Source organism: Salmo trutta, chromosome 6, assembly GCF_901001165.1.
Source record: "Salmo trutta chromosome 6, fSalTru1.1, whole genome shotgun sequence".
NCBI lineage: Eukaryota > Metazoa > Chordata > Actinopteri > Salmoniformes > Salmonidae > Salmo > Salmo trutta.
Window position 1 is genome coordinate 35,978,111 of NC_042962.1, and position 26,221 is coordinate 36,004,331.

At 44.7% G+C, this 26,221-nt stretch overlaps 1 protein-coding gene across 1 annotated transcript in view; it reads right to left on the minus strand.

Annotated features, from left to right (window-relative positions):
- The window catches only part of LOC115195879 (supervillin), a 120,907-nt gene that overhangs the window by 86,064 nt on the left and 8,622 nt on the right, over positions 1-26,221 (minus strand). The window contains exons 2-6 of the mRNA XM_029756206.1: positions 17,720-17,783; positions 14,588-14,679; positions 11,817-11,883; positions 11,537-11,688; positions 10,399-11,170 (exon numbers count right to left, since the gene is read on the minus strand). Of these exons, the coding sequence (XP_029612066.1) occupies positions 10,399-11,170; positions 11,537-11,688; positions 11,817-11,883; positions 14,588-14,679; positions 17,720-17,783 (1,147 nt within the window). The remainder of the gene's footprint in view (positions 1-10,398; positions 11,171-11,536; positions 11,689-11,816; positions 11,884-14,587; positions 14,680-17,719; positions 17,784-26,221) is intronic.

The window sequence follows — 26,221 nt, forward strand, 5'->3', positions numbered from 1 at the left end:
GACGGAGAAGGGTCGGGCGATGAAGAAAGGAAAGAAAAATAGCAGGGTGAGAGAACAAAAGTAAGAGCAGGAAAAGAGTAATTTAAGAATTGAAACATACTTTTCATTTGTTTCTCCACACAGAATCCCAACCCCTGGTTTTATAATTGGAGGAGCAATGAAGGCCACACTCATGCAGAAGTTTGCTTGATTTGCCACTATGGTGTGTTAGACACACACACACAATACTGTCCATCAGGTAAGCCCCAAGAGAAAGCAACAAGTCAAACCTCCTCCCGCGAAACACACTACTGCTAGCGTTAGTGATTGGATGAGAGTTTCTATAAGTAGAAGAAACAGTTAAGAATAATCAAAAATATTATTTCAGTCAGTCAGGAGGTTGGTGTTAGCTAGGTAGTGCAGGGCAGTGAGTGAGTTCCAGCCAGCAGCAGTTCCCAGCAGTACGCAATTGAAGAACTATACTGTATCATCTTTTAGATGAGTGTTTCTACACGTTAGAAACAGTGAAAACAATCACACTGATTATAATTTCGTGTTAGGCAGCGGATGAGTGAGTTCCAAACAGAGAAGCCAGCAGCAGCTCTTAGCAGAATGCATTGTAGAGCAGCACTGTATTACAGAACCACCTACAGCTCAGGTTTCCTGACGACTGGGGCAGTAGCAGTCGTAGCACTTTCCAGGTAGGAGTGACGAAGCTTGGCCACAGAGATAAGAGCATCCCTGGTCTCCCTGGTCTCTAGTGGGCTCTGGTCTGCATTTTTGATCCCATCTTCAATGGCCCCCCTCTGCAGGCCTGCTGCCTCTTTGTACGACCATGGCCCCCCATGGGGCCCAGTGTCGGACGAGGAGCGGATGGAGGAGTTGAAGGCGTCAGTGGTCATTGTGGTGGCGGTTGGGCCTCCTCCCCTGTTCTGGATGTGGGTGGAGGCGGGGGAAACCCCTCTCTGGATGTAGATGGCGTTGTCACTCCACGGTTGTTGGCCCTTCTCCCTGGAGGCTCTGAGCTCTGCTCTGACCTCGGCGGCCTGCAGGCAGGTCATGGGTTGTTCTGTAGGTCTGATTGGTTCGGGGTCTGTGTCCGATTCCTCCCATCTCATCCTGGTTTTCCCTCCCCCTCTTCCCATGTACCCTCCTCTGGGCTCAGCCTCCCTCCCCTGTCCCACTCCCTGGACTCCTCTGATCTCTGATGGCAGCACAGCTTTCCTGCTCTTCAGTAGTCCCTCAGTCTTCACCTCCTGTCTGCCCTCCCTAGGGGCTCCCCTCTTCTCCTCTTCTTCCACTTCTCCCTCCATCTCCTCTTCCTCCTCTGGCGGAGGCTGTTGGGATTGCTGTGCCCTGGAACCGGGGCCAGTGGTCATGGACAGATAGCTGGGGTCATCACTCTGCCCAGAACGGGTGAGCTGAGGCTGGTGGTGAGAGTAGGTCTTGGGGCCTGGAGGGTCAGTGGTAGTATACGGCGGAGCCTGGGGGTCATGGTGGTAGGCTGTGAAGCGGGTGGTGATCTGGGGGTGTCTCCTGTACAGGGGGGCCTCAGGGACATGGTGGCCCAGCTCTGGACTCCTCTTTCGAACTCCCTCCTCCCTGGCCAGTCTTTCCCTAAATCTGATTCTTTAGGGAGAGACAGAGGGTTTACAACACACTCCAGTTTGTACTGAAACTCAGAGAGTGCAGAGAGATACATTATGGTAAATGCCCAACACATCCCCTTCCTTCAGCCACAAACATACCCTTGCCCCCATCCCTCCCTCACCTCCTCCCTTCCCCGCCTACTTCCCCTCTCTTATTCAAGCGTGGCTCCATTTAGAGAAAACGGTCAAAATGTCATCAACGATATAACCCAGAAATATGAATGTAATACCATCTGACCAGTGAGATACTAATCAGAAACACATGATGAACACCAAGTAACCAAACTTAAACAAACAGGGGATCAATCGGATGCAGAGCATAGACAGATCACATGCTGGATGATGGTGGGGGTCGGTTGGTTGACAACACGCTAGGCTACAGCTGTTGTCAGGTGGTGGCTAATGCTTTTCCAACAGTAGTTAAATATAAAACAGTAGCTCTTTCCCATAAGACTTGATTTTGTGGTTCTGGGAGAGTTAAAGCCAGCAGTATTGTACAGGTTAATCTCTCTGGAAGGCGGCTAGCATATGGCATAAAAACACTCAGCTCTTCGCCATTTTCCTATAGTACATCGAAGATGTTCATGGAACAGTTGACAGAGTGCCCTCTCCTTATTTTCCTTTCTCTCTTCACTGGCCTCTACTACTCAAGGTCCGGGAAGACTCTTCCACAGCAGTCTTCCACAGCTGAGCAGGCCTGGGCCTGGATTCACATAGCATATCTTCAGAAGAAAACTGCCATTTTTCCCTTAAAGGCCCAGTGCAGTCAGCAACGTGATTTTCCTGTGTTTTATATACATTTCCACACTATGACGTTGGAACAATACTGTGAAATTGTGAAAATAATGATAATGCCCTTTTAGTGTAAGACCTGTTTGAAAAGAATGCCTGAAATTCCAGCCTGTGTTGGTGGGATGGGAGCTTTGGCCTGCCTGGGGACATCACCAGCAGTAAATTAGTTAGACCAATAAGAGAGTTCCAAACCGCTCTGCCAATAACAACTAGTTTTCAGTTTTCTCCTCCCCACTCAGACAATCGTAACAAATATCTTGCTTAAGAAATTGCTCTTTGCTAAGAAGCTATTTTGTTTATTTTTGACCATTTCAATCGAAAACAATCACAGTAAGGTACTTAATTGTTACCCAGAAATTATTTGATATCAAGATGAAAACAGCTGCATTGGACCTTTAACTATAGACTTATGAGGAAAGTTAAGCAAAGTTGCTATTCCTCATTTTGTGAATATGGTGGGTAACAGGGCCACGGTCTGGCTGTGGAAGGTTAGCTTAGTCTGCTTTTCTCCACATCTCTGAACGACACATTTCTTTATGACTAAATCCGGTAATCAGGTTTAGTGGGTCAGAAATGGTCTACTATGATATCAAAAGACCTGTCAATGTCTTGAATATAGACATTTAGTCAGCATAACTCTACTGGACTCCATTGTTTGTCTGTAATCACAAAGTTACTACTGCTTTGAGCACAGATCCAATGATCTGATTGTTGAAGTCTAGAAAAAGGAAATGAAGAGGAGCTAATGGCGCTAACAGCAATACTTTTTCCAGCTCTAATTTCACATTTCTCTGACTGTGTGTGTGGGCCTGAGTGAGAGAGGATACATTACAGGATATATCTGCTGAGTCAAGACAGAGAGGAGTGGGGGATGAGTCGTGACAAAAAAAACAATTCCCCCACTATCTGACTCCCAGCATCATCCTCCTTTCTCCCTCAGTCTGGCCTATTCAGCAGGGAAACATGGAGAAACAGAGAGAGTACCTCAATAGAGCACTTAGTGTAAGTAACTCTACAACTCTAAGTCATTGAGATAGAAACGTCTGTAGTCATTGGACAACCTGAATGGAGGTGGGGAGGGGGAAAATTTGGTCAATAAAATGAAACCACAGCAACACCCATTAATGTTGATGGGGGGTGAGGTCAGATGCGGCAATGCCATGATGGGATAGGTTAAGAGATGGGAATGTGGAGGGGAGGGAGGGAGGGTCAGACACAGCCTGTACCTGGACGGCCAGTTGATAAGGGACTGGGTGTTGCCTGCCGAATCAGTCTGGAGGAACCAATCGCTGAGTGGTTTCACTTCCGGGCTGTACCAATGGGACGGGAGATGCACTGAGTCAGCGACACACTTGGGCTATGTCCAAAATGGCACCCTATTATTCCCATGTAGTGCATTACATTTGACCAGAGCCCTGTGGAGCTCTGGTCAAAAGTAGTGCACTATATAGGGAATAGGGTGTAATTTTGGACGCACACTGGGTGAGTGAGTGGCTAGACTGCCCAGCGTTTCACTTGCAGCACACACACACACACACACACACACACACACACACACACGATTGACTTCGTATTGAACTTGATCAAAAAAGACCATCCATCTGCTTGGTACTTCAATGGATATCCCATTCTCTAGTAGTCTAGTGCAAGCTCTGTTATGATACTGGTATTTGGAGAAATGTCAACAAACGATGAAATACGAAACAAATCCTCTCCAGCAACGTTAATCAAAATGAACAATGAACATACTGTACATCAATTGGGCCTTAAGAAAATAATAGGACCATACAGACCAGTGGAGGCTGCTGAGGGGAGAACGGCTCATAATAATGGCTGGAACAGAGCCAATGGAATGGCATCAAACCATGTGCTTGATGTATTTGATACCATTCCACTGATTCCTCTCCAGCCATTACCATGAGCCCGTCCTCCCCAATTAAGGTACCACCAACCTCCTGTAATACAGACATAACACAAAACAGCAACATGTATTGCAATGTACACAGTGTACTGTACATGTTCAGTGCCTTCATAATAAGTTACATGGACTTCCTCTGTGTGCAATAATATTGGTTAACATGATTTTTGAATAACTACCCCTCAGTCAAGTAGTGAATTTCAAACACATATTCAACCAGTCCAGGAAGGTTTTCCAATGCCTCGCAAAGAAGGGCACATCTTGGAATATATATATATATATATATATATATATATATATATATATATATATATATATATATATATATATATATATATATATATATATATATATATATACTGCTCAAAAAAATAAAGGGAACACTTAAACAACACAATGTAACTCCAAGTCAATCACACTTCTGTGAAATCAAACTGTCCACTTAGGAAGCATCACTGATTGACATTAAATTTCACATGCTGTTGTGCAAATGGAATAGACAACAGGTGGAAATTATAGGCAATAAGCAAGACACCCCCAATAAAGGAGTGGTTCAGCAGGTGGTGACCACAGACCACTTCTCAGTTCCTATGCTTCCTGGCTGATGTTTTGGTCACTTTTGAATGCTGGCGGTGCTTTCACTCTAGTGGTAGCATGAGACGGAGTCTACAACCCACACAAGTGGCTCAGGTAGTGCAGCTAATCCAGGATGGCACATCAATGCGAGCTGTGGCAAGAAGGTTTGCTGTGTCTGTCAGCGTAGTGTCCAGAGCATGGAGGCGCTACCAGGAGACAGGCCAGTACATCAGGAGACGTGGAGGAGGCCGTAGGAGGGCAACAACCCAGCAGCAGGACCACTACCTCCGCCTTTGTGCAAGGAGGAGCATGAGGAGCACTGCCAGAGCCCTGCAAAATGACCTCCAGCAGGCCACAAATGTGCATGTGTCTGCTCAAACGGTCAGAAACAGACTCCATGAGGGTGGTATGAGGGTCCGACGTCCACAGGTGTGGGTTGTGCTTACAGCCCAACACCGTGCAGGACGTTTGGCATTTGCCAGAGAACACCAAGATTGGCAAATTCGCCACTGGCGCCCTGTGCTCTTCACATATGAAAGCAGGTTCACACTGAGCACGTGACAGACGTGACAGAGTCTGGAGACGCCGTGGAGATCGTTCTGCTGCCTGCAACATCCTCCAGAATGACTGGTTTGGCAGTGGGTCAGTCATGGTGTGGGGTGACATTTCTTTGGGGGCCGCACAGCCCTGCATGTGCTCGCCATGCAGGGCTGTAGCCTGACTGCCATTAGGTACCGAGATGAGATCCTCAGACCCCTTGTGAGACCATATGCTGGTGCGGTTGGCCCTGGGTTCCTTCTAATGCAAGACAATGCTAGACCTTATGTGGCTGGAGTGTGTCAGCAGTTCCTGCAAGAGGAAGGCATTGATGCTATGGACAGGCCCGCCCGTTCCCCAGACCTGAATCCAATTGAGCACATCTGGGACATCATGTCTCGCTCCATCCACCAACGCCACATTGCACCACAGACTGTCCAGGAGTTGGCGGATGCTTTAGTCCAGGTCTGGGAGGAGATCCCTCAGGAGACCATCCGCCACCTCATCAGGAGCATGCCCAGGCATTGTAGGGAGGTCATACAGGCACGTGGAGGCCACACACACTACTGAGCCTCATTTTGACTTCTTTTAAGGACATTACATCAAAGTTGGATCAGCCTGTAATGTGGTTTTCCATTTTAATTTTGAGTGTGACTCCAAATCCATGGGTTGATAAATTGGATTTCCATTGATTATTTTTGAGTAATTTTGTTGTCAGCACATTCAACTATGTAAAGAAAAAAGTATTTAATAAGATTATTTCATTCATTCAGATCTAGGATGTGTTGTTTAAGTGTTCACTTTGTTTTTTTGAGCAGTGTATATTAAAAAAAAGCAGAATAAATATCCCTTTGAGCATGGTGAAGTTATTAATAAGGCTTTGGATGGTGTATTTTATACACTGAGGCACTGCAAAGATAGAGGCGTCCTTCCCAACTCAGTTGCCATAGAGTAAGGAAACTGCTTACGGATTTCATCATAAGGCAAGTCATTTTAAATGACAGTTTAATGGCTTTAATGCAACAAAATGTGGAACAAGGAAAGGGGGTTGAATTCTTTATAAAGGCACTGTATATGGGAAAGAATAGGTATATATTCAACTGATGTAGCCTATTGTAAACACTGCACGTGCATGAATTGGTCCTAAAAAAGGAAGGCAAAGATCCCGGTGTAGTCCTGTCCCATGTGGCTACATGGTATATGTCCTTCCTTATCTGTCTTAACGATATCCAGAGCCATAACTTCCTAGTATAGAGGGCTGTACTGGACTGAGAATAGGCATTTGACTTATCTATTCTATATACAAAGGAGAGATATTTACATAAATAGTCATAGGTCTTTCTGTAGAGGAGAACAAAAGTAAGGAGGCAGGGTGTCGCAGGATGATATGTGACCGACCGGCTCGGTCCTATGTATCAAAATTTGAAATTGTGTTTTTTACATTGGATAAAAGTAGAGACTCAGAGCTAGAAAATGGTATATCATCGCAGTGCTAGCTGTGTAACTAAAGATCCTGGTTTGATACCAGGCTGTGTTGCAGCCAGCCACGACCGGGAGACCCATGAGGCGACGCACAATTGGCCCAGCGTCGTCCGAGTTAGGGGAGGGTTTGGCTGGCCGGGATGTCCTTGTCCCATTGCGCTCTAGCGACTCCTGTGGTGGGCCGAGTGCATGCATGCTGACACAGTTGGTGTTTCCTCCAATACATTGGTGCAGCTGGTTTCCGGGTTAAGCGTGCATTATGCCAAGAAGCAGTGCCGCTTGGCAGGGTTGTGTTTCGGAGGACGCATGGCTCTCAACCTTGGCCTCTCCCAAGTCCGCACGGGAGTTGCAGCAATGGGACAAACTGTAACTACCAATTGGATATGACGAAATCGGGGAGAAAAATGTGGTGAAAAAAAAAAATGTAAGAAAATAAATGACAGAGAGCTAAAGAGAGAGGATGAAAAAAAAGAGAGCTAGTGAGTGATAGACAGCTAGCCCTCTGCTCCATGACCTAAACCCTAAACTCTTTCTCCAGGCAGGCGGTTTGGCATGGTGTTGCTGGCCTTCATCAGTCCCAGCTGTGTCTCTGTATGCTGTCATAGTTCTGACCGAGGAGTCACACAGTGCGCCCCGTAACCCAACACCCCTTCTGATGGTTAACGCAATACAGCTGCTGCTAAGTTTTGAAACCCGAGAGTGAGAGACAGAGACAGCGAGAGAGAGTGAGAGAGAGCAACTGAGAGAGAGAGACAGACACAGAGAGAGACAGATGAGGGAAAGAGTAATGCCTGGTGGGATGTGGAATATAAATGTCCCCCTTAGTGAGTCAACATTTACTACCAGCAGGGTACAGCTAGGCCAAGAGCTGGCTGTTAAAATAAGACTGAGGGACTGGAGTATGAAGAGCACTGGAAAAAACATTGGAAAATACAATGTCTCCGGACACCGAACTGTATTGGCCAGGACTGTGAATGCCAAATGAAGAATTCCTTAACTATTTGGTGAGGATATCTAACATTGACAGTGCCATTTTTTAGAACATGACACCATTACAGTTTCACCTCCTGAAATAAAGGGCTTTGGGTGACTTTGGCTCAGTCATAAGCTGTGTTCGAAAACCCATACTAACATACTGTATACTACATACTTAATGAGTATATACTGCATACTATTGGTTAATTTTAGTATACTGTAAACAAACGGTATCCTTTCAGTTGTGCGTACTAGCTCTTCGCCGGTCTACCGGAAGTTGATGCTGTTGCTATGCAACCTTTTGCTAGCTTGTTAGCATAACAAATTACTAGTTAGACATTTTACGACTTCAAGTATGTTATTAAATTCAATATGGAGTGCCAGAGTGCGTGTGTTGTCAGATTGTAAATTCAGAGCGTCTCGCTCTGGGAGAGCACACTGGACCCACAGGCTGAGGAGTAGGGTTGATTTAAGCATTCTGACCATACAACCTCAGTCAAGCACCCAAGCTAACATTGGCTAGCTTGCTAGTTACTTCCAGACACAAATAAGACCACTCTGATCATTTTACTCACCCTAGCAGAGCTGGTTAGGCAGTTTTCATGTGCTGCTGGTAACAATTTAATTACGTTTTTTTGCTGACATTTACTGACACCGTGTCACGTCCTGACCAGTAGAGGGGGTAGTTGGGTCAGGACGTGGCAGAAGGGAATGTGTGTTTGTTATTGTTTCATTGATTTTGGCCGTGTGACTTCCAATCAAGCACAGCTGTAGAGGGTTGTGGTTGATTGGGAGTCACACATAAGGTGCCTACTTTGCCTTGTGGGGTTGTGGGTGGTTGTTTTTTACACTGCTTGTATAGCCTGTAGAACTGTCACTGTTGTCACCTTTTTTTGTTGTTAAGTGAATGCTCTACTCCTTTTTTGGCAATAAATGACCATGAGTATTCACATACCTGCTGCGCCTTGGTTCATTAGAGAAGACAGCCGTTACACACCGGCCATATTCAATGGGTGTTGAGCACTAGTAAATTCATTGAGCTCTGGTACACTCAGACAAGAGTGCTCTGAAACAAATTAGATAGCCAGAGCAAATTTACGAAAACACGCGAATCTCCATTGAGAACGCACAATGACGATACCATTTAGCTAAGAACAACAAGAAAAATCAAGTCAATAAACATTGGATAGTTAGCAATTAGACAGCCTATAGTTAATATACTGGCAAGTTTGATGTATTATTAGCCAACTAACCGGTACATACTGCTGTAATGATACGTTATGTGGTTCGTAAGGACAGCGTAGCTAACAAATTGTCAGCCATCATAACGTGTAAGGTAACCCATTTGAAAAGTCATTACTTAATTACATTGTTCAACATTTTACACATGATTTCAAACAGCAATCTGAACCCAGAGCAGTTGTCTGGAGTGGAATTAAAATGCAGCGCAGGCAGGCTCAGTCAGTCCAAAAGGGTTCAAACAGACACGCAGCTGGGACTGAGAGGACTTAAATCTGAACTGACCTCAGATCAGGCATTGATGTTGCTACTGCATGTCTTTCATGTTTAACAGCAACCTGTACTGTTAAGATAAGTTAGACTAGATAAAAGGAGTTGCTTTGGTGATTTAGTTGAATTATATTAAGAATCTACTATAATTGCACAGTTGTTATCAGACTAGAGCTGTGTTCGAATCCTCATACTAACCGCAGTAACCGCACTATTTGTGACGTGAATTAAGTATGTAGTATGCTTATTGGTCATAGCATGGATATAGTTAGTATGCCAAAAGTTCCCGGATGTTGTACTAAATTTGCCAAAATATGAAATATACACGCAGAGGACACTGTTTCTGTACTTTAGGGCCCATAATGCAATTCTTCAGGAAATGGGCGTGGCTTCACATCGTTTTCAGATTTGAGGAAAATATGCAGCCAAAGTACGACGAGAGCGAATACAAATTCATTGCTTTAACTAATTATGAGAAATGTTAAGCGTCTCAGTGTGGTCAAAAGTAGTGCACTATATAGGGAATAGGGTGCCATTTGGGACACATTCAATGTTCCTGCCAAGAGGACAACCTTGTGAGGGGGTGAGCGAAGAGTGTGCCGCAAGCCTAATGGATGATGTGTCATCTTCCAGTCCCAAACACAGCCCACCCATCCTTCTATAGGAGGACATTAAAAACCAGACACACGGGAGCGTCTCCTCACGCACACGCTAACACACAAACACACAGTCACACACACACGCACGCAGACATAGGGCCGGGGTCAGAGAGGGGGACAGGCTCTGGGCTGGAGCGAGCACAGGCACTGTAGTTCTGTTAAAGGCATCTAGGAGATGCAGTTTGTGTGTGTGTGTGTGTGTGTGTGTGTGTGGGAGAGATACAGAGACTCTCTCTTTCTCTCCATCTGTTATGTTTACAGTAAGGGGACCAAGAAAGAGCGAGGCAGATCTAGACATAGTGTAGGAGGTAGAGCCACTCACCCCTGTCTGCTGAGGATGTTGTGGGCCTGTTGCTCTATGAACAGGTCCTCAGGGGACATCTGTTTGGGGGAGGGCAGCAAGGACTTCGGGCCAGTCTTGGGTGAGCTGGGGGGCAACCCCATGATGGTGTTGTCCTTAGCAATGGGCACTTTGGCAGAGGTCGACGACGTCAGATCCATGTAGGTGGAGGAAGATGGCGGCTGCGGCTCGGGGGCTTTGATGTTCCTCTCCTGCTGAGCCGCCCTGCGCTGGTTCTCCAGGTTCTCCACCCTCTCCCTCTCCGTGAACGAGTCCACCCTGGGTCGCCCCTGGCCAGGCTTGCCGTAGCCCTGTGGTGGGGAGACCACTCTACCCACCCTGGATCTACTGGATGTGTAGGAGTGTTCGTCCCCCACAGACTCTGCCCTGCAGCGTGTTTCTGGGTGTGCGTAGCCCTGTTGCCTCTCAGAGGAAGAAGCCAACTCCTTGCGTCCACAGGAGGCACTGTATCGGGAAGAGAAGTGGTCGGTGACAGTGGTGTCTGGCTCTTGGTCCAGCGAGATACCATAGCGCTCGGCCAGCTGGCGACGCCTTTCTGCCTTGTAGCGGGCAATCCGCTCCACCTTGGAGTCCAGGTCGGTACCAGCGGGGTCTGTGGGTTCGGTGAGGACGGTCTGGGTCTGTTCCACGGGTCTGCACCGGGCTCTGGACTGCCTCTCTGGAGCAGTGACCTGCTGATTGGTCATCATCTCTGGACTCTCCATGTCCTCCTTACTGTAACATTGTACTGTGACTGGGGATAGAGGTAGAGACCATTACTGCTTCAGACTATTACATTATGTATGGACTAAAACACTACGCAAGTAATATATAATGCATGATGTCAATGTATATCTTGCAAATGACTTAATACTATAAGCAAATATTGACCAAATTCATATTAAAAAGCATGGCTCAGATTTCTTTATTGATATGCTATATGGAGCTCTAACTATGCTCTAGTTCTGTCATTCTGTGGGTTGCGTAAGTAGCTGATGCAGCCATGTAGGAACTCCAGGTACAAGTTTAGTGACTAGGTGACTGTATTCTGTTGTGCCTAGGTGTCCTTGTCCTCACTGACACAGGGTACTCTGTGTAGTGTGTGTGTGTGTGTCCTCACCAACACAGGGGTCACAGGTGTCCGAGGCGCGTGTGTACCGGGGTGTGTCTTCCTCTACCAGCCGATTGGTCACCAGGCCTGGGCAGCTGGGTAATATGGCGGGATGCACCTCGCTCTCTATGCCCTCCAACCGCCGGGCAATCCTCTCCTTCCTACACAGTCAGACACAGAGTCAGATACACACACAGTGCCACACACACGTTCTCATCCATCACAATCATCATTAAAATATCTGCCGGCTGCATTACATGGTTGATGGAGCTGAATGTCTCGGTTGTACCTGTTCATTTCCCAGTCACAGCTAGTGCTTGGGCTGATGCCTTCAAAACGCTTCCTCAACTCTGAAACTGGACAGATGAAAACACAGGCAGGTTAAACAGGATAAAACTGGAAAGTAGTGAATAAAGTTTATTCAATTCAGTAGTCATTATAAGAGAGAGAGACTTCACAGCAGATGAGGTTGGACAGTTTAAGCTCACATTAGCCAACAGTGTTTACTGTAAGTTCAAACCGATCTGGGACAGGTTACTGTCACATCTAGAGCAAGAATAGATCTCGGTTTGTTTGTGGGTCTTGTTATAAGGATGTGACAATTCCTCCAGTAGCATACTCTGTTCTTTACAACACAGTGACAAATCGCTGAGAGACACATTCACAAGGAACTGACAAAATCTGCATCCTGCTTCGATAATAGAAAGAGTCCAATCTGCTACTGACTAATTGACTTAGCGAAAGAAGTGGTTACACTCTGACTCTTTCATGTGATTGATCGAGCCCTACATAGAGACCGAGAGATCACACAAAATTCACCCAGACCCATAGGCTGTGTTTACACAGGCAGCCCAATTCTAATCTTTTGGGCAATTATTAGCGAAAGATCTAATCCGATTGTTCAAAATACAGGCAAAAAGAACAGAATTGGTCTGCCTGTGTAAATGCATCCAGAGCAGGGCAGTCAGGTAATGGCCTATTGGGTTGGACTGAACCAGACTGCCCCTCTAGGAGGACAGACAGACGGAGTCCTATCCATGAGCTAGTAGGAAAGGAGCTGCAGTGTAGTCAGGATAAACAGAACAGTACAGTCTAGAGCTTGTTATGCGTGTTACTGCTGGACACCTCACATCATTTGCTCACATTGTATATAGTCTTATTTTTTTCTACTGTATTATTGACTGTATGTTGTTTACTCCATGTGTAACTCTGTGTTGTTGTATGTTGTCGAACTGCTTTGCTTTATCTTGGCCAGGTCGCAATTGTAAATGAGAACTTGTTCTCAACTTGCCTACCTGGTTAAATAAAGGTGAAATAAAAAATAAATAAAATAAATAAATAAAAACATGTAATAAAGCAACTTTTCAATACACAACAGAAACAAACACCCTCCAAGTGCCATGTGCCCTGGCCTCTCTGTGTGAGCACACACTGAGGGAAACCGAAAATGTTACCTAAAATTATCGACACCGACCAAACAGACCACTTATCATGGACATTTTGCTGATATCATTTATTATGATAAATAACCTATAGGGCCCTACTAGAGAAATGAGAAATGAAATAATTTTGCTAATATTGGTGATTGTTAACAGAGAAATTGATAGCTACAACATTCAATGTAGTAGTAGAAGTTTAAGGGTAATATAAATAAATGTGGTGCACATTCATGGTATAAAGTTAACGTTTTATTTATCGCTATCGTAATAATTCAGTCAATTTATCGTGATATGGATCGCCCAGGGCCCGGTTTCCCGATAGCGATGGAACTTAGGCATACAAGTGTTTTAACAATGCATCTTTACTACAACAGCCAAAGATATAACATATTTCCCACAACATCACGCAGAGAGAACGGTCGCCAAGTGCATCGTTGGAGCATGTGTCGATACTGATAGGATTGAAAGAAAGGGAGAGCTGCTCTTGGATCAGCTTTCTTCACTCAAATTTTTCCTTGACATTACAATTATTTCACAATACCGACAACATCAGCTCCTAGAGATATTACTACCTACAGCTGCAAATATTAAGGCAGTTGATTCTATACTTACACAATAAATTGCACTAAAATCACCGATTTGGCACATCATTGTGCACATCAGGCTACTCAAGAAATATATTGAGACAAATTACAGACACTAACCTACAATTAGCAAAATATAACAATTGATCGAACATGAAATGCATTTCAATATGATTGAAATAGGCCTAAAGCCTACAGTTTATATTTTAAAACACTCATCTCGGTTTTCATTTCCTATTTTTATTTATTGCTTCTTTGTAACACTTGCAAAGAGAACTATGTATTTGTAGTCAACTTTGTTCTGAAGTTAATCAGATGCGTAACCTTTCTTGAACTAGGCAAGTCAGTTAAGAACAAATTCTTATTTACAATGACGGCCTACATCGGCCAAACTCAGATGACGCTGGGCCAATTGTGCACCGCCCTATGGGACTCCCAATCATGGCCGGTTGTGATACAGCCTGGATTCGAACCAGGGTGTCTGTAGTGACACCTCTAGCACTGAGATGCAGTGCCTTAGACCGCTGCGGCACTCGGGAGCCTGAGAGATGGATAATCCATGCGATTCTACGTTTAGCGGAGAACTTGCGTGTATAAAGTGATGCGGGAGAGCAAAAAGCATCTAACGACGCACTTAGCTGTTCTACAAGTGGTCTGAGGCAGGCATTAGCAGACAAGTGTTTTGAAGTGCTTACACACTGTTCACGTAAAAAAACATTAATATTATATTCTGACTGAACCTTGTCAAAGCAGTAAGCACCCTCAAACAACAACCTTTTGAACCAGCCACAGGTATAATATCTTCACTTTTTTCCTCTGAGGATTGCCATTATACAGTCATACAATAGACACCACTTCCCTCAACCCCATAACTCTGGGAAAGTATCCTTTGTCCAAGAATATGTCCCAAATGGCACCCTATTCCCTATATAGTGCACTATATAGAGAATAGGGTGCCATTTGAGATGCAAGCTTTGTCAGATAGAGTCATGTGTTTCATGCAGCACAGCATGCTGAAACAGAAAGCCCCGAGTCACCTTTAGGGAGGCTTGCCAAGAGATTTACATCTATATCCTTGGTGTTCTTGGCCAGGTTGTTTTTCTCTTCGAACAAGAACACTTTCTGGAAGCTGCAGGGAGACACAAATAAAAATAGAACAGCTCAGTCAGTCATAACCAATATATAAACACTAGATTACTGATGCTATGTGCAGTCGTGGCCAAAAGTTGAGAATGACACAAATATTAATTGTCACAAAGTTTGCTGATTTAGTGTCTTTAGATATTTTTGTCAGATGTTACTATGGAATACTGAAGTATAAATACAAGCCTTTCATAAGTGTCAAAGGCTTTTATTGACAATTACATAAAGTTGATGCAAAGAGTCAATACTGGCAGTGTTGACCCTTCTTTTTCAAGACCTCTGCAATTCGCCCTGGCATTCTGTCAATTAACTTCTGGGCCACATCCTGACTGATGGCTGCCCATTCTTGCATAATCAATGCTTGGAGTTTGTCAGAATTTGTGGGTTGTTTGTTTGTCCACCCGCCTCTTGAGGATTGACCACAAGTTCTCAATGGGATTAAGGTCTGGGGAGTTTCCTGCCCATGGACCCAAAATATCGATGTTTTGTTCCCCGAGCCACTTAGTTATCACTTTTGCCTTATGGCAAGGTGCTCCATCACGCTGGAAAAGGCATTGTTCGTCACCAAACTGTTCCTGGATGGTTGGGAGAAGTTGCTCGCAGTGGATGTGTTGGTACCATTCTTTATTCATGGCTGTGTCCTTAGGCAAGATTGTGAGTGAGCCCAGTCCGTTGGCTGAGAAGCAATCCCACACATGAATGGTTTCAGGATACTTTACTGTTGGCATGACACAGGACTGATGGTAGCGCTCACCTTGTCTTCTCCGGACAAGCTTTTTTTCCGGATGCCCCAAACAATCGGAAAGGGGATTCATCAGAGAAAATACTTTACCCCAGTCCTCAGCAGTCCAATCCCTGTACCTTTTGCAGAATATCAGTCTGTCCCTGATGTTTTTCCTGGAGAGAAGTGGCTTCTTTGCTGAATCAACTTTAGGAGACGGTCCTGGCGCTTGCTGGACTTTCTTTGGCGCCCTGAAGCCTTCTTCACAACAATTGAACTGCTCTCCTTGAAGTTCTTGATGATGTGATAAATGGTTGATTTAGGTACAATCTTACTGGCAGCAATATCCTTGCCAGTGAAGCCCTTTTTGTGCAAAGCAATGATGACGGCATGTGTTTCCTTGCAGGTAACCATGGTTGAATGAGGAAGAACAATGATTCCAAGCACCACCCTCCTTTTGAAGCTTCCAGTCTGTTATTCAAACTCAATCTGCATGACAGAGTGATCTCCAGCCTTGTCCTCGTCAACACTCACACCTGTGTTAACGAGAGAATCACTGTCAGCTGGTCCTTTTGCGGCAGGGCTTTGGGGATTCAGTTCATTTGCATGGCAAAGAGGGACTTTGCAATTAATCTGATCACTCTTCACAACATTCTGGAGTATATGCAAATTCCCATCATACAAAATGAGGCAGTAGACTTTGTGAAAATTAATATTTGTGTCTCAAAACTCTTGGCCACGACTGTATTGGCCATTGAAAGGCTTTGAAGCTACCGGTCGGCCATATTGGTTCTTCTCAGAAGACGCAGTCCTCCATAGGAATTAATAGAATTATACAGTATTTCAATTATATATGTTAAGGACAAAATTACATGTATTTAAGTATGTTGTGGTAGTGGGGACAGTGACAGTGCTCTCCAAAAATGTTACATTAAAATGTTGAAACATGAAAATGTTTTTCTGTAATTCTGTGTTTTTATTTGTATGTTTAGCTCACATAATATAATTTTAAAGTATACATTAAGGTGTCTGTAATAGAATAAATGTGGCAAAAACAAATGACATTAATAAATGCATTTCTACAGCTTAAAAAACATTTTTTTTGGGGGTGGGAGTAGTAAAATAGAGGCGCAGCGGTTTCAAATCAGCTCCCCCTGTCAGTCATCTAGTGTACACAGTATATAAATAATTGGTCAGAACAATGTCCATGGGTTCATTTCAGTAAGCGGAAATGAACAATGTAATTATATTCTGGTTGCATCTCAAATGGCACCCTATTCTCTATAGTGCACTACCCAAAAGTATTGATATTAGTGGTGCACTATATAGGGAATAGGGTGAAAACAATGCACTGAATGAGGAATCAATGGCTGGGTTAGAAAACAGGGAACTGGATTCTCAGGAGGTCATGAGGACATCTAAATGTTTATCTTTGGAAGAGAGAGAGAATCTAAATAGCCGAACGGTAAATCTTGGCCCAAGTTCTTCCTATTCGCAACTAAAATAAGTAATTATCAAAACTATGTGGTTATTTTCAGTAATAGGCTTATTACATGAAGGTCGTAGATCCTGTTGATCTTTTCACACTGACTCAAATCTACGGCACTAACATACTAAGACCTGTTATGTCTATTGGTGTTACGTCTATCCATTACCATTGTCTACATGTAACGTCTATCCATTACGATGGGAAAAGTATACTGTTGAAAAATATCCAGAGGGCCGTTTGCAATAGAGTGGGTTGGACTTCAACACAAAACAGTTGTGGCATGAAATATACAACTAGACTATCTGAGGGAAGGGGCCTTAGAAAAGAGGAACACATCCTTTTGGGTTTTAGCAGATGAACTAGCACATTACATTGCAAAGAACACGACACACCCATTTTGCTGAAGTATTTAATCATTTGCGTGAAGGATGACAAACATAATGGACAAACAATAACTCAAACAGATACTGTAAACGTAAAGAACTGGTTGGATACTAGATGTACAATATGTATGCAGAGCTGTGGAGTCACGGGTGGCAGAAGGGTGGAATATTTGACACTAGGCCAAAACATGGACACAATGCAATCACACCAAAGTTGCAGTGGCGTTCACTCTAGAGTGACCTTACCCTTCACTTTCTCACTTCGCTTGGACACTGTCCCAATGGGAATGCTGTATAACGCACACACAGACACCCATGGGCAGCATAGCAGCATACACAGGCTGAAGAGAGACTATTAGATGTGCAATGATGCTGTATACAGAACCGAAACAATAAACAAATATTGATATTATCCATGAAAATAGCATCTTACCTAAGAGCCCTCTTCTGTAAAAGTCTTGCCTTCCCAAGTTTGAGGGGGGTCTCACTCCCAAGTTCTAGAGAGGAGAGAGAAAACATAATTTAGACTATAAGACCATACTCAGTTCTTCATCACTTGAGTGAGAGGAGACAGGCCATTGTGAATGGTCCAACTTCACACTTTTTAATGACCAAACATTAAAACGAGTGTATTAGAGGCGTCTTACGGTCATTCAACAACATTTCTCTATGCATGACATTAGTCAAGTGGACTTTCAGCACTGCAGAGGAATTAAATACATTAGAAAACTAAAACCTGTTTTATTGATCCATGTTGAACAATAAGAGATGTGTGCAGCCTTTGGGTTGTAATAATGAGAACAATGTAACTGTGAGAGCATCCAAAAATCGCACCAATTCCCTATATACTGCAGTACTTTTCAACAGAGCCGCAGACCAGTGTTTATTTGAAAATGAAACCAGGTGAGAGTTGAGACAGCTAACTCACAAAGACACACGCACACAGTAAATTGAGGTACAGCTATTTCTAAAGTGGCTTGTCTCTATGATGTCACAGCTCAAGGCGTTAGAGGTTTGATTGCTTTTCATTGAGACGGATTGGATTCTTTAAAGTCTGATCACATGTAGGGCTGGCACAATTACGTATAACCAACGGTCACGGCCGGATGTGATGAAGCCTGGATTCAAATCAGGTACTGCAGTGACGCCTGTTGTACTGAGATGCAGTGTCTTAGACCACTGCGCCACTCGGGAGCCCTATGTGCGGTTAAGTCTGTTTCTGTGGAAACATGGATTCTTTACAACGTGAAACTTTGATCCTAGCTGAAACAAGCAAGGTGCTGTAGCAAAAAAAAGTATTCAGTTGCCTAGGGAACGCATCCCAGATTGCCTGCACCAGCACACATAGAAATAGAATGAATAAAACTGGCTTGGAACCTCTAACCCTGGCACTTTGACTGAGTACATGTGTACACTCGCAACGGCTTGCGATGCAATAATTTCCATGGTAATGTAAATGCTCATTCAAGTGATGTTAACTGATGTGGCTCATGCAATGGAAGGTAATTTTTGCAATGTCAGTTGAGTTGAATCAACAAATCACAGCACATATTGATGGGTACACTTCCTGATTTGCTCCTATGGGTACATTCGCAATGGCCGCCAGTCCACCCATTATGCCATTATGGACTTAAATGGGGACGGCCGTTATATTCATTCTGTCTATGGCAGCCCATGCAGGCAGGAGCGGAGGAGATAAGAAAATGTGCATCATTTTTGTTTCATAGATTTTTTTATTGTGCTTTTCGAACAGTTAAGAAGACCAAGGACATTTGGCTGCCCAATTAAGGTCCTACAAATTTCCATGAACATCACAGCTCTAATCACGTCATGGTTGTTTCTTTGTGAGTTTGTGGCAGCGCCTACCAACTCATTACATTTACATTTACATTACATTTAAGTCATTTAGCAGACGCTCTTATCCAGAGCGACTTACAAATTGGTGCATTCACCTATAATATCCAGTAGAACAACCACTTTACAATAGTGCATCTAAATCTTTTAAAGGGGGGGGGGGGTTAGAAGGATTACTTTATCCTATCCCAGGTATTCCTTAAAGAGGTGGGGTTTCAGGTGTCTCCGGAAGGTGGTGATTGACTCCGCTGTCCTGGCATCGTGAGGGAGCTTGTTCCACCATTGGGGTGCCAGAGCGGCGAACAGTTTTGACTGGGCTGAGCGGGAACTGTGCTTCCTCAGAGGTAGGGAGGCGAGCAGGCCAGAGGTGGATGAACGCAGTGCCCTTGTTTGGGTGTAGGGCCTGATCAGAGCCTGAAGGTACGGAGGTGCCGTTCCCCTCACAGCTCCGTAGGCAAGCACCATGGTCTTGTAGCGGATGCGAGCTTCAACTGGAAGCCAGTGGAGAGAGCGGAGGAGCGGGGTGACGTGAGAGAACTTGGGAAGGTTGAACACCAGACGGGCTGCGGCGTTCTGGATGAGTTGTAGGGGTTTGATGGCACAGGCAGGGAGCCCAGCCAACAGCGAGTTGCAGTAATCCAGACGGGAGATGACAAGTGCCTGGATTAGGACCTGCGCCGCTTCCTGTGTGAGGCAGGGTCGTACTCTGCGAATGTTGTAGAGCATGAACCTACAGGATCGGGTCACCGCCTTGATGTTAGTGGAGAACGACAGGGTGTTGTCCAGGATCACGCCAAGGTTCTTAGCACTCTGGGAGGAGGACACAAGGGAGTTGTCAACCGTGATGGCGAGATCATGGAACGGGCAGTCCTTCCCCGGGAGGAAGAGCAGCTCCGTCTTGCCGAGGTTCAGCTTGAGGTGGTGATCCGTCATCCACACTGATATGTCTGCCAGACATGCAGAGATGCGATTCGCCACCTGGTTGTCAGAAGGGGGAAAGGAGAAGATTAATTGTGTGTCGTCTGCATAGCAATGATAGGAGAGACCGTGTGAGGATATGACAGAGCCAAGTGACTTGGTGTATAGCGAGAATAGGAGAGGGCCTAGAACAGAGCCCTGGGGGACACCAGTGGTGAGAGCACGTGGTGCGGAGACAGATTCTCGCCACGCCACCTGGTAGGAGCGACCTGTCAGGTAGGACACAATCCAAGCGTGGGCCGCGCCGGAGATGCCCAGCTCGGAGAGGGTGGAGAGGAGGATCTGATGGTTCACAGTATCAAAGGCAGCAGATAGGTCTAGAAGGATGAGAGCAGAGGAGAGAGAGTTAGCTTTAGCAGTGCGGAGAGCCTCCGTGACACAGAGAAGAGCAGTCTCAGTTGAATGCCCAGTCTTGAAACCTGACTGATTAGGATCAAGAAGGTCGTTCTGAGAGAGATAGCAGGAGAGCTGGCCAAGGACGGCACGTTCAAGAGTTTTGGAGAGAAAAGAAAGAAGGGATACTGGTCTGTAGTTGTTGACATCGGAGGGATCGAGTGTAGGTTTTTTCAGAAGGGGTGCAACTCTCGCTCTCTTGAAGACGGAAGGGACGTAGCCAGCGGTCAAGGATGAGTTGATGAGCGAGGTGAGGTAGGGGAGAAGGTCTCCGGAAATGGTCTGGAGAAGAGAGGAGGGGATAGGGTCAAGTGGGCAGGTTGTTGGGCGGCCGGCCGTCACAAGACGCGAGATTTAATCTGGAGAGAGAGGGGAGAAAGAGGTCAAAGCACAGGGTAGGGCAGTGTGAGCAGGACCAGCGGTGCCGCTTGACTTAGCAAACGAGGATCGGATGTCGTCAACCTTCTTTTCAAAATGGTTGACGAAGTCATCCGCAGTGAGGGAGGGGGGGGGGGGGGGGAGGAGGAGGATTCAGGAGGGAGGAGAAGGTAGCAAAAAGCTTCCTAGGGTTAGAGGCAGATGCTTGGAATTTAGAGTGGTAGAAAGTGGCTTTAGCAGCAGATACAGAAGAGGAAAATGTAGAGAGGAGGGAGTGAAAAGATGCGAGGTCCGCAGGGAGGCGAGTTTTCCTCCATTTCCGCTCGGCTGCCCGGAGCCCTGTTCTGTGAGCTCGCAGTGAGTCGTCGAGCCACGGAGCAGGAGGGGAGGACCGAACCGGCCTGGAGGGTAGGGGACAGAGAAAATCATAGGATGCAGATAGGGAGGAGAGGAGGGTTGAGGAGGCAAAATCAGGAGATAGGTTGGAGAAGGTTTGAGCAGAGGGAAGAGATGATAGGATGGAAGAGGAGAGAGTAGCAGGAGAGAGAGAGCGAAGGTTGGGACGGCGCAATACCATCCGAGTAGGGGCAGAGTGAGAAGTTTTTGATGAGAGCGAGAGGGAAAAGGATACAAGGTAGTGGTCGGAGACTTGGAGAGGAGTTGCAATGAGATTAGTGGAAGAACAGTATCTAGTAAAGATGAGGTCAAGCGTATTGCCTGCCTTGTGAGTAGGGGGGGAAGGTGAGAGGGTGAGGTCAAAAGAGGAGAGGAGTGGAAAGAAGGAGGCAGAGAGGAATGAGTCGAAGGTAGACGTGGGGAGGTTAAAGTCACCCAGAACTGTGAGAGGTGAGCCATCCTCAGGGAAGGAACTTATCAAGGCGTCAAGCTCATTGATGAACTCTCCAAGGGAACCTGGAGGGCGATAAATGATGAGGATGTTAAGCTTGAAAGGGCTGGTAACTGTGACAGCATGGAATTCAAATGAGGAGATAGACAGATGGGTCAGGGGACAAAGAGAGAATGTCCACTTGGGAGAGATGAGGATTCCAGTGCCACCACCCCGCTGGCTCGATGCTCTAGGGGTATGCGAGAACACGTGGGCAGACGAGGAGAGAGCAGTAGGAGTAGCAGTGTTATCTGTGGTGATCCATGTTTCCGTCAGCGCCAGGAAGTCTAGGGACTGGAGGGTAGCATAGGCTGAGATGAACTCAGCTGAGATGAACTCTACCCAATAGAAGCATCTCTATGAGAGCAAAATACAGAGGAGAGATACAAGCAATTCAAATGAAATACATGGTAACCAACCCTCACACATAGGTGACTGATGAGCCTTTTCTAACTTGTCATCATGACACAGGCGCATCGAAGTGATAAGTGCCAGCCACCATCGATGCAAAGACTGTTGTCAAGCTCTGCCCTAATACAACACAAACATCAGAGTTCCTATGAAGAGAGTAGCAGCCTAGAATATGTGCAACACAATTTTGCACATAGAAAAACAAAACAATGGAAACCGTTTAAAGTCAATTTTGCGGTAGCATGGCCATCAAGTCTTGAATTTGCTTTGACATAAAATGCCTTCAGAAAGTATTCACACCACTTGACTTTCGCCATTTTGTTGTGTTACATCCTGCAATTAAATTTGATTCAATAAAAATGTTGTGTCACTGGCCTACACACAATACTGTGTGGAATTATGTTTTTAGACATTCTTACAAATTAATGAAAATTTAATTGCTGAAATGTCTTGAGTCAATAAGTATTCAACACCTTTGATATGGCAAGCCTAAATACACTACATGACCAAAATGAAGTACACCTACTTGTCAAATATCTCATTCCAAACTCATGAGCATTAATAAGGAGTTTGTCCCCCCTTTTCTGCTATAACAGCCTCCACTCTTCTAGGAAGGCTTTCCACTAGATGTTGGAACATTGCTGCGGGTACTTGCTTCCATTCTGCCACAAGAGCATTAGTGGGGTCGGGCACTGATGTTGGTCAAATAGACCTGGATCACAGTCAGCATTACACTTCATCCCAAAAGGTGATCTAGAATTTTTTCCCCTCTCGTTGCGCATTTAACATGTTGATAGAAATTAGGTAAAACTGATTTAAGTGTCCCTGCATTAAAGTCTCCGGCCACTAGGAGCGCCGGTCTCTGGGTGAGCAGTTTCCTGTTTTCTTATTTCCATATACAGCTGACTTAGTGCAGTCTCAGTGCCAGCGTCCGTCTGTGGTGGTAAATAAACAGCCACGAAAAGTATAGATGAAAATTATTTTGGCAAATAGTGTGGTCTAGTTTATCATAAGATACTCTACTTCAGTCAAGCAAAATCTAGAGACTCCCTTAGATTTCATGCACCAGCTGTTTACAAATATGCACAAACCGCCCCCCCCCGTCTTATCGGAGTGTGCTGTTCTATCGAGCCAGCGCAGCGTATATCCTGCTAGCTGAACATCCATGACATCATTCATTTACGATTCCGTGAAACATAACATGTTACAGTTTTTGATGTCCCGTTGATAGTATATTCGTGATCGTACCTTGTCTAATTTATTGTCCAATGATTGTACGTTGGCAAGTAATATTGACGGTAACGGCAGCTTTCCCACTCGCCTTCTACGGATCCTTACAAGGCACCCCGCTCTGTACCTGTGTCTCTTTCTCTTGCCAATTACGGGGATGTTGACCTTGTCGGGTTTTCACAGTATATCCTGTGCTTCCTGCTTGTTGAAGAAAAAAATATTTGCCTAATCCGAGGTGAGTGATCACTGTCCTGATATCCAGAAGCTCTTTTTTGCGGTAAGATACGGTGGCAGAAACATTAATTACAAATTAAGTTTCAAATAACGCGAAAAAAAAACCATAATAGCGCAATTGGTTAGGCGCCTGTAAAACTGCTGCCATTTCTTCCGGGGCCATTTTAATCAATAAAAGAAACACCTGTTTTCTTTCTCCGGGTACTAGGGCTGGACAAGGCAGTTAACCCACTGTTCCCCGGTAGGCCTTCATTGTAAATAAGAATTTGTTCTTAACTGACTTGCCTAGTTAAGTAAAGGTTAAATAAAAATACACATACATATATGAATGTTCCCACAACATTGTGTCGTGGGTTTTACTCATTGGGTACCAAACGGGAGAAAACAGATTGAAACAGGGAAGGACTACCTGAACTTACCCATTACTTGTTTTCCTTTTCCAGGTACTAGGGCTGGACTAACTGACCGAGTTTCTCAGGGAAACAGAGAGAGATAACATGTTTCCACTTTGCCCACCCCCTTTGAGTTCACCTCAGGGGCACGCACCACAGCCCTACCAAAACCCCCAAATCCCCTTAAACCCCCCAATACCAAACGCCGTTCCAGATCTGTTAGTCCATATTAAGGATGTTTGAATTGATGTCTAAAATCCCCCTGCTTTGGGAAAACATCATTTGAGATCAAAGAAAAGAACAGAAAGAGGAGAGGAATTATTTACAACAGTCCCTATGCTGGGATGTGTTTTGGTATGAGAGTATGAGTTTTCGGTAAAAACATACTAGCTCAGGCCTTAGACATCCCCCTCATATTGTAGCCTACAGGTAATTTGTTTCCCATCCAATTAGCGTCAGTTTTTATGCAAGTATTTTAGGATCCACATATCCATAATCCAAAATATACGCATTTTCCCACCAGTGGTGTTTCCACCAAACAGACTTGTTGCACATAAAAATCAGTGCGTGACGACATAGTGCACACAAAATGTATTTTTTGCTTAAGTTTTCATGAATCAAATAAAAATTGAAAGTTGGATGTGTTTCCATTGCATTGTCAACTCTACCAATAGTTTTGTCACACAAACTGTTGTGTTAAATAGCAAATGTGCCTGTTCTGGTCTTGGCACATGCGCTCCAGCCAACAGCGTGCAGATAGGCTAGTCTACATGAAATTATTATGGACAACAGCGAGAATATATTTAACAGCAGTCAAGCAACGATCATCATGTCAACAGAATAAGACAGACAATATTTATTTGGAAAGGAGCATCAAGATCACCATGCACTTTCACCACCCTGTGAAGTTCATTGTAACTCATTTCATCTGTAGCCTAATAAACTGCAAGGTTTCCCGAGTCATAGTGGGCAGACCACACACACACACACCATATTGTCGCGTGACTTCAAGTTTACTTCGATCTAATGGTTATTATATCAATATTTGCGCATAAAGACGTTTCCACTAGAGGTCGGCCGATTATGATTTTTCGGCGCCGATACTGATACCGATTATTGGATGTCCAAAAAAAACCTGTGCCGATTAATCGGCCAATTTTTTATTTATTTATAATAATGACAATTACAACAATACTGAATGAACACTTATTTTAATTTAATACATCAATAAAATCTATTTAGCCTCAAATAAACATGTTCAATTTGGTTTAAATAATGCAAAAACAAAGTGTTGGAGAAGAAAGTAAAAGTGCATTATGTGCCATGTAAGAAAGCTAACGTTGAAGTTCCTTGCTCAGAACATGAGAACATGAAAGCTGGTGGTTCCTTTTAACATGAGTTTTCAATATTCCCAGGTAAGAAGTTTCAGGTTGTAGTTATTATAGGAATTATAGGACTATTTCTCTCTAAACGATTTGTATTTCATATACCTTTGACTATTGGATGTTCTTATAGGCACTAGTATTGCCAGTGTAACAGTATAGCTTCCGTCCCTCTCCTCGCTCCTACCTGGGCTCAAACCAGGAACACATCAACAACAGCCACCCTCGAAGCAGCGTTACCCATGTCGAGGAAGGGGAACAACTACTCCAAGTCTCAGAGCGAGTGACGTTTGAAACGCTATTAGCGCGCACCCCGCTAACTAGCTAGCCATTTCACATCGGTTACATCAGCCTCATCTTGGGAGTTGATAGGCTTGAAGTCATAAACAGCGCAATGCATTGCGAAGGGCTGCTGGTGCCTACCACCGCTCAGTCAGACTGCTCTATCAAATCATAGACTTAATTATAGCATAATAACACACAGAAACACGAGCCTTAGCTCATTAATATGGTCGAATCCGGAAACTATCACGTTTATTCTTTCAGTGAAATACGTAACCGTTACGTATTTTACCTAACGGGTGGCATCCATAAGTCTAAATGTTACATTGCACAACCTCCAATGTTATGTCATAATTACTTAAAATTCTGGCAAATTAGTTCGCAACGAGCCAGGCGGCCCAAACTGTTGCATATACCCTGATTCTGCGTGCAAGGAACGCAAGAGAACTGACACAATTTCACCTGGTTAATATTGCCTGCTAACCTGGATTTATTTTAGCTAAATATGCAGGTTT